The sequence below is a fragment of the Limulus polyphemus genome, unplaced genomic scaffold (genome assembly GCF_000517525.1).
Source record: "Limulus polyphemus unplaced genomic scaffold, Limulus_polyphemus-2.1.2 Scaffold514, whole genome shotgun sequence".
NCBI lineage: Eukaryota > Metazoa > Arthropoda > Merostomata > Xiphosura > Limulidae > Limulus > Limulus polyphemus.
In genome coordinates, this window is record NW_013666124.1 from 84,524 (window position 1) to 94,469 (window position 9,946).

Genomic DNA, 9,946 nt, shown 5'->3' on the forward strand with positions numbered 1-9,946 from the left:
AATTAAACCTTAATTTCAATAAGCAATCCTGAAAAATATTTGGGGGGTGCTTAACTTTTTCCAGGTGTATATATATAAGAGAAAATGGAAAAAGACTCATTACATCAGTGGAAACCTATCTTAATAGGTTTGTTTGTTTGTTTGAAGTTAAGCACAAAGCTACACAATGGGCTATCTGTGCTCTGGCCACTACGGGTATCGAAACTCGGATTCTAGCGTTGTAAGTCCGCAGACATGCCGCTGTGCCACTGGGGGGGGGGGTATCTTACTGGGAATGATAGGTATGATAGCACTTTCGTCGTGTCGTAGGTTGGTCTTATGTCATATATATATAAAGTTTGTTGTTAAGCGCAGGCTTCACAATGGGTTAGCTGTGCTCTGGCCACAGCGGGCATCAAAAATCGACTTTTAGCCATAAAAGTCCTAATACCGCTAAGCTACCGGGGGAAAATATAGGAAAAATATTTTGGTCGTTTATCAAATGGATTTCACACAATATTTTATTTAGTTGGTTGTTGGGGTTTCATGGTGCAAAGCACCAAGGCTAATTGTTCCAAATAGTTTAGTAAAAACAGGAAAATATCTAAAATCAAAAAGTAATTTAAAAATAACAAAATTGATATTGAATTAAACTAAAATGTCCCAAGTTTATGATCTGAAACAAGGTTTAACAATTAAATAGAACTAAAAAACCGATGACCCACAAAAACTAAAAACACGATCAATATGGACAGTGTCACTACGGTCAATGGCACTGTTCAACGGCAGGGGTACCCCCCCCCCCCCGAGATAAAATATGATGAAAATGGTGGCGCCGCTCGGACTTATAGGTGATAAGGTGAGCTTGTCGAAACTTTAGTTAATAAACGTGTTTCTTGTGCTAATGATTTTATATCTGTGAGAATAATATTTATATTCCGAATTATCCATTCCCACGTTTCTTGAATAGTATTCATATGTATATCATTTTACGCTATATATGTGTTTTCTTTTCTAAATAAACTCGTTCATACTGTATAAGTATTAAAGTAAAACGCGTGAGGTTGAATGCAGAACACCATTTCTTCTTAACTTGTGAGTAAACTTGAAGTGATGTAAAAACACGAGTACACCGATCTGATTGTGGTCATGATCGTTAAAATGGCGCCACAATTAATCAAAATCAGCAAGATTATCTTAATAGGTAACGAAACAAACATCAGTTAATGTCTAAAAATTAATGTTAATCTGGGATCTTCTAAGTATGATATAGAAATAACGCGTTATTACAATTGCTGCAAGCTGTAGCAATATTATAAAAACATATGCATTGTTGAATAAATCATCTTATGTCAAGTCTCTTTATTTCTGTTCATCATGTTTTCTTAAGTAAAAATGTGGTAATTGAATGTCACAACACTGGTAGATTTCTCCCCTGTAGAATAAAACGATAAGTATTGTATTTATCAAATAGATTTTGTACAATAATGTATAAAATATGTATTAACCTTGAGACTAATAAGTTGGAAAACCTACCATAAGTCTGCAAATATAAAAAAATACAAGATTCAAAATACTTTGTTAACTAGTACTTCACAAAGATTATTATGAGAAAGTACCCCGTTGGATCAACGGTAAGTGTATGGATTTACAATATTAAGATTCAGGGTTCGGTTCCTCGTGGAATACAGAGCACAGATAGCCCATTGTATAGCTTTGCATTAAGACAACAACATATGACAAAACAGCTGCAAGTAAAATTTCAATAAGCATAGTTAATACTATTAGAAACAACACAGTCAACATTATTAGTCACAACCCTTCAATAAGTATAGTTAATACTATTAGAAACAACACAGTCAACATTCTTAGTCACAACCCTTCAATAAGTATAGTTAATACTTTTAGAAACAACACAGTAGACATTTTTAGCCACAACCCCTTGTATATTACACAACAACCTGAAAAACGATTATGAATATATATGTGAGCTATCAAGTATGAAAATATTTAACATATAATTACAGACTAAATTTCAAAAATTTCGGAAACAGAGTATTCAAAACGAACACATCTTATGGTATAATTCGCTGACCATGCAGTAATGAAAATATAATACATAGAGTTAAATGTAAACCTGAGTTCGTTTCTGAAAAGTGGACTGCACTTCACGAAACCAATGTCCAGTGCAGTAAAAAACATATAATTAGAAATACCGACTTTTTTTCTAGTTTCGTATTTATATTTTATTTGTGAAGCGAAATGTAGTACTTTATACTGAAAAGTAAAAGGGACAAAAATGTAAAACGGTCTATAAAATCATTTATGTGTATAAACATCAGTATGTCAGTAACTATGAGACGTTTTACGTGTCTTAATATGAAAGTGTATGACAGTTCCAAGTACTTAACATGTATCATTGAGTCTGAATACCCATTTCATCATTAGGTTTGGTCGCATACTGACATACTGCTACCTGTTGAATGCGAGAGGAGGTTTCTGATTAAAATATAATTTGTTTGTTTGCTGTTAAGCACAAAGCTACACTATGGACCATTTGTGCTGTGCCCACTACAGATATCAAAACCCGATTTTTAACGTCATAAGTCCAGAGACCTACCACTTAGCCTTCGGGCTTGAAATACAGACCATCAGAACTGATAAAATATTAGAAGTCAGACAAAAACAAAGAAAAGTGGTATCTCATGTTTGTGCATCCAGATCCATTCTGAGAATGTTGTGGACCTGATAAAACACAACTGGACCAATAAGTATTATTCCTGTTGACAAAGGGATACTAAGGTAGCAATGAAACTATGAATGGTATGACACGAGTGGAAGAAGATTTATAGTCGAAAGATTGAGAATAAAAGATCCTGTCATAGCATTCATAATCTCATTGCTACCTTAGTAACAACTGGATCATCTAGATAAGGTTGTGAAAGGTGAGAAAGTCATGTCATGATTGGTATCATCTGCACAGCATGTCTATTAGGAAGTGCCAAGAACCTTGTCCATGGAAGCATCACCAGAGCATGACTGTTAGGAAGCACCAAGAACCTTGTCCATGGAAGCATCAGCACAGCATGACTGTTAGGAAGTGCCAAGAACCTTGTCCATGGAAGCTGCTTCCTAACAGTCCTGCTGTGCTGATGCTTCCATGGACAAGGTTCTTGGTGCTTCCTAACAGTCATGCTGTGCTGATGCTTCCATGGACAAGGTTCTTGATACTTCCTAACAGTCATGCTGTGTTGATGATTCCATGTACAAGGTTCTTGGCACTTCCTAACAGTCATGCTCTGGTGATGCTTCCAAGGACAAGGTTCTTGGTGCTTCCTAACAGTCATGCTGTGCTGATTCATGCTCTGGTGATGCTTCCATGGACAATTGTTAGGAAGTGCCAAGAACCTTGTCTATGAAAGCACTAAAGGGATTATCTGTGATTAAGGCTGAAACGTTCAGACTTGACGAAATTTAAAGTAGAAAAGAACTATTTTAGCTATGCAATTGCCTGTACAGTTTGTTTAGACTTCTGTACAAATTACCAGATTTAACAACAACGCCATGTGCGAGTTACCCTAAAATATACGTCAAGATTTCACGTCTATACCAATAATCTATAGATTGATGTTTGGAGAGATAAACGTGAATAATGTGTCTATTGTGACATTGTTGAATATTACTATTTTAATGGCGGTAAAACTATGGGATGGGGGATTCATCAGTGCGAATGAACATACTACTGTACTATTCAATAATACATAATGGCATAGTATTGGCTCTTGTTGTACGATCTTTAGCTGTTACATAAATAACCAGAATTATGTCCTCTATTTTGCCAAGTTCCTAATGGATTTTGAACAAGAATCCATTGATCGTTGTGTACATCATCGCCTTAGCCCATGGAGCATGAAAACTGGCAACGATATCCATGATTTCATCCTGAATAAGACAGAAACTGTATTAATGATAAGGACTTCCATACTCATTGCGAAGGATCATTTTTATGAGTCACCCCAACACAAACACACGCAACTAGTGTAATATTATTACTATTGTCTCTTCCATAGGATTATGTATCAGTTCCAATTATAGATATGGTGGTCGAAATACTTGATGCCTTGTCAACCTTTGCTGATTTTAAGTAAGTTTATTTTTTCTTTAAGTGGAAATCCCTTGAAAACTTTAATTATGTTATTTAAGTAGGACATTGTGACAATAACTGTCTCTTTATGGTTTGGTTTGTTTGGAATTTCGCGCAAAGCTACACGAAGGCTAGTTTAGCAGTGATAGACTAGAAGGAAGACAGCTAGCCAACACCACCCACCGCCAACTTTTGGGCTATTCTTTTACGAACGAAAGGTGGGATTGACCGTCACATTGTAACGCCCCCACAGCTGAAAGGGTGAGCATGTTCGATGCAGGGATTTGAACCCACGATCTTCATAACGAATGTTGTATATTGATGATTATGCAATAATCACAGTAACCTATCTTATAAAGCTGACGGCCCAGCATGGCCAGGTGGTTAGGGCGCTCGATTCGCAATCTGAGAGTCGCGGGTCCGAATCCACGTCACACCAAACATGCTCGCCCTTTCAGCCGTGGGGGCGTTATACTGTGACAGTCAATCCCACTATTCGTTGTTAAAAGAGTAGCCCAAGAGTTGGCGGTGGGTGGTGATGACTAGCTGCCTTCTCTGTAGTCTTACACTGCTAAATTAAGGAAGGCTGGCGTAAATAGTCTTCGTGTAGCATTGCGCGAAATTCCAAACAAACCAAATCAAATATAAAGCTGATTAATGACTATATTAAATGTATAAAATTAAGTGCAGCATGAGATTTATAGATTAGCTAAAATTTATTTCTAATATTATAATATTTTACAGTGCATTTTGTTATACAAATTTTATATTTCTTGTACGTTTATAAAAACGATACTGAATTAACATAATATTCTTAATGAATCTATATTTTCACTAATAATGTTTAATAAGATAAGATCGCTGTTAAATACAACTTCATATTTGTCACTATAAATTGCAATTTTCTTATATTTAAAACTATCTCCCTTTCAAACTTCTATTTTGATATTTTATTTTTCTGTACCATTCTCTGCGTTACTTAGTTTTTTTCCTTTCCTACTGTTTTTTTTTTCTTTTTGTTTAATGATTACTTCATAACCTATAGAAACAGGCAAGCTGTCTTATATAGAATCAATATTTCAAGTGCGTTATTGGAAAAGCATATTTTTAAATATTAACTGTAGGATTACTACAGAACTAATCGCATATGTTCTGTTTACTTAACTATGAATGTTGTTTGTTTACTTGCCAATAGATCTATCTACAAATGGTTGATCAGTAGTGTGTATTTTCTGCAACTGTTTCATCAAAGGTAAAAATAAACTTATTTTTCATCTTTAAAAGCGAAACATTTTTTTTTTTTTACACACTACCAGATACACATTACAAGCACTGCCTATCTACCATGGTTTTCAAGACAGCAATGGGAGTTGGAATGGACTGGTGGGGCTTCTTAGCAGAAAGGTAAGTAATACTAAAACTTATTTAAAGACAAGCAAAGCTTCCTTGAAAACAGTTAATATCAATTCTTTCTTATGGCTATCCGGGTGTCTAATAGAATAGATAATAATAAAACCTCTTTATGGTCAAACGTAATGCTTTATACGGAAGTAACATAACTATCGGCTGGTGGAGTGCTTGAATAAACCGATAAATGTTTATATCTGGACATGTGCTAAAAGGATGTATGTTAGGCACTGTTTTTCTGTATATAAACTCTATATAACCATGTTTTTTTTTCTTAGTTCATTTTGTCGTTATCTATTGCGGATAAAAAATGATCTTTAATCTAAACTTCTGATCCTTAGAATACTTTTATAAAACTCGTTTAAATAATTTGTAGTTACCAATCACAGTTACGCTATTTGCACCACATGTGTGATATCCTCCGACCAGATAAGTGAAATCGGTTCTGTATATTTATTTTGACCATCTTTGTCTGATAAGAACACGGTTGAACTTTCATGTGTTGCGTAAATTCCAGTCAAACGGAATATTTTCGTGGAAAAAAAAGGCCAATGCGAAAGTATAGAAACAAATAATCCTAAACCATGCATCACAGGAACAAGGACGATCTGATGTGACATTAAACTGCATGGACAATACATAATAAACCCCAGAAAAAAGTACCTTTTTTGTTTTTCTCCTAGATATGTCATTTCATAATTTTCCAGAAAATGGAGCTATTACATTTTATTACTTTTTTTCTCTAAATCTTTGACATTTTTCAAAAATTTAGTTTCCTACTTTGATCCTGTATTTCATGTTTGTTCAGCTTTCTTGGTTACATTAAGTTTCACAATTTTTTGCAATCAATCATTTTTTAAAACTAAATTATTGGTAGGTAATACTTTACAGGCACCCCGGTGGCACAGCGGTATGTCTGCGGACTAACAACGCTATAAACGGGTTTCGATACCCGTAATGGGCAGAGCACATATAGCCCATTGTGTAGCTTTGTGCTTAATTACAAGCAAACAAACCTTTACAGAACAAATGGAATTTCCTTATTGTCCCCATTAAAAACTTTAGTATGTTTACAGTTATGTTGCCAATGCATCATTTCAATTTTAACACATGTTTAAATATATATTGCTGATTAAATTAGGTTTTTGTTTCGTTCTCTAGGTAAGCATGTGTATTTATATATAATATATTAATAAACGATGCACTTAGCTAAAATTAATATTATGCCAGAAAAGTGTTTTCGAAATAGGTACATGTGCATGGATTCTGCTTTTCACCCAGATTATAAGTGAATCTTAAATTTAGTTAGCGTGCAGGAGGCGAGACATCTAGCGAATAGATTTTAGCTGTCTTCTCCGTAAACAAAAAAATCTAGCCACCGAACAGTAATTAATATACGTAGTAGTCAGTTGAACATCCTCTTTATGAAGCCTAATCTATCAGTTGATTTATTCAATAAATGTGATATTACTGTGAAGTAAAAGACATCTCAAAAGACCAAACTCTATAACTATATTAAACCTAGTCTTATTATTTCGCTTTGCTTGATGAGAGACGGAATTACCCGAAACTCAATGCTAAGTGGTAAAGCGAATGATACATTGGGCTCCTCATTTATTTTTATTGTAAAGATTACAAAGAATAACCTCGACACGTGTTTTTCAGAATAGTTATATGTAAACCATAACAAGATGTCGGATATAATTTGAGTTGACGAATTCAGTTTCCCGTATTCGGCAAAAGTTGCTGGTTTCAACAAGGCAACCAAACACAAAACAGAATCCTGCTTATACATTAATCGAACGAGAACAACACACACACAGTTTGATACATTTCCATAAAAAGATATTAACACATATTAGGTAACGAAACAGTTTCACGATTACTTAAGAATAATTTTCAGCAACTAGTCGATAATACTGTATATTTCATCGAATGAGTAGGCTATAGATGTTCTATGTTTGGAAGTCTTTCTAATTTGTTGGATAAGTTATTGTTCCATATAGCATTTAAAAAAATTTTAAGAAACAGAAGCATTCAAACTACATCTAATTCGACATTTTCAGATGGCTATTTTTAATGCGGCCACAAAAACTAGTTGTAAACAGAAAACTACATCAAACGTTTGGCACGCTTATACTACAATGAAAAGTCGTATTACCGTATGGATAGGCAATTCTTTGATAACAAGAAGGTATTACTTTTTTTTCTTTTTTCTCTTTTTTGAATTTTGCGCAAAGCTACACGAGGGAGGGACGGCTAGCGCAGATAGAATTTAGCAGTGTAAGACTAGAGGGAAGGCAGCTAGTCATCACCACCCACCGCCAACTCTTGGGCTACTCTTTTACCAACGAATAGTGGGATTGACCGTCACATTATAACGCCCCACGGCTGAAAGGGCGAGCATGTTTGGTATGACGGGGATTCGAACCAGCGACCCGCAGATTGCGAGTCCAGTACCCTAACCACCTGGCCATGCCGGGCCTAGAAGGTATTATAACTTCTACAGAGGGTTAATTGCACTTTTTTTTAACGTTCGCTGCAGGTGTGAACTGTAGAGCCACATATGAAATGCATACCATTTATATATTTGGTTCACGGCGATTTCACGACATTCAAAAGTACAATTATGAGGTACGTAAAGAGCTTTTCTGAAAAGAAATATTCACAGAACGAGTTGTTAACTGTAAAACTGGCCCGGCATGGCCAGGTGGATAAAGCGCTCGACTCGTAATCTGAGTGTCGCGGGTTCGAATCCCCGTCCCACCAAACATGCTCGCCCTTTCAGCCGTGGGGGCGTTATAATGTGACGGTCAATCCAACTATTCGTTGGTAAAAGAGTAGCCCAAGAGTTGGCGGTGGGTGGTGATGACTAGCTGCCTTCCCTCTAGCTACCTACCCACTGCTAAATTAGGGACGGCTAGCGCAGATAGCCCTCGTGTAGCTTTGCGCGAAATTCAAAAACAAAAACAAACAAACTGTAAACCTAGAGAACTAGAGGACATAACATTTGAAAGAAATTAACTTTCCATGTTCTTAATAGAAGAAAACAAAATCCTACAAAAGAGCAATTAGAACAGTAACGGACTATTAAATCAACCCTGTCCCAAAGTGGAACGAGATGCTCATTTCCACATTGAACTCTATACATATCGTAACGAAAGAAAGCCCATCTTCCCAATAAAAATTTCAATGGAGCTGGACACTTCTCTACTAACTTTAGCAAAATCGTAAACAGAATAAGTTGGAATCAGCGTAAGTCTCACTCGAACACATATATGTTAAAACCCCGACTTTTGCGCCTTTAGTCAGCTTAGACGTGATCTTTGAAACCGATATTTACGTGTGAAATGAAGGTTTTGTGGCAAGCTTTTTAAGATACGTGGTCTAAAAATGCTCTTACCACAATAGAAATTGTATTGTTGCGCAATAGTGTGTAATCATGGCGCGTGACTGAGTATGATTAATGACGGAGGAAATTGTTCCAAAAGATCGTTGTTGTAAACTTCCTTGAACATCGCATGTTCCCTCAGAGTATTTAAATGTAAACACATGTTGCTCATTGTAGAAACTGGTCAGAAGAATTACGGGGGTTTGGTGGAGTTAAAATAGTAAAGTTCACCTTTGTATAAGTTATTAGCTAGACGTATTTGCCATATATCTAAAGGGGGAACTACGAGAGCTATTTAGTATATGTTCTTTCATTTATCCGTTAAAAAAAAAGGTTAATAGTTTTAAATCTACTGATTTTAATTATGGAGGAAGCAGACATTGGAGCATCATTCTTGTCCTGGACTGAAGAAAGGGAGACCATCATAGACTTCACACGTGCTTTCAAGGTGGATGATCTCACATTTGTTACCAAGTCGTCGGAACCGATTGATCGTTTTGGAGCGATTCTTAAGCTATTTCATTACGAGGTAGAAAGCTTCTTTTTTATCACATAAAGATTTAAAGGCTTTCACATACATCTACGTAAGTGTATGTTTTTTTTTTACTACTGAATAACTTGATAATGGTCAGAAATTTTACTTCTAAATCACAATGACCTCCCAGTGGCTCAGCAGGAGGTTTGATGGCTTACACCGCTAAAAATCGGGTTTCGATGCTCGTGGTGGCGACAGTACAGATAGCCCATTGTGAAGCTTTGTATATTTAACAAACAAACCGAAGCAGCATTGTCCATCTAATTGGTACAAATTAGATTAGGCTTGTGTAAACATATAAGGATCATTAAAGTTTTCTATGCTCTTAGTAAAGAATAGATAAGGATATATATATCAATAAGCATGACATATAAAAAGTGCACCATCGGGTTCTGGAGATATGATATTTTTGAAGTATACATTGAGTGGTCACAAGTAAATAGACACCTAATTTTTCGTCATTTAACTGATTTATGCTAACTAATTTGTG

General features: G+C 35.7%; 1 protein-coding gene across 1 annotated transcript in view; it reads left to right on the forward strand.

Annotated features, from left to right (window-relative positions):
- The first annotated feature begins 9,341 nt into the window (after window positions 1-9,341).
- LOC111085627 overlaps window positions 9,342-9,946 on the forward strand; it is a 10,432-nt gene continuing 9,827 nt past the window's right edge. The window contains exon 1 of the mRNA XM_022385117.1: window positions 9,342-9,450. Within this exon, the coding sequence (XP_022240825.1) occupies window positions 9,374-9,450 (77 nt within the window). The 5' untranslated portion in view covers window positions 9,342-9,373. The remainder of the gene's footprint in view (window positions 9,451-9,946) is intronic.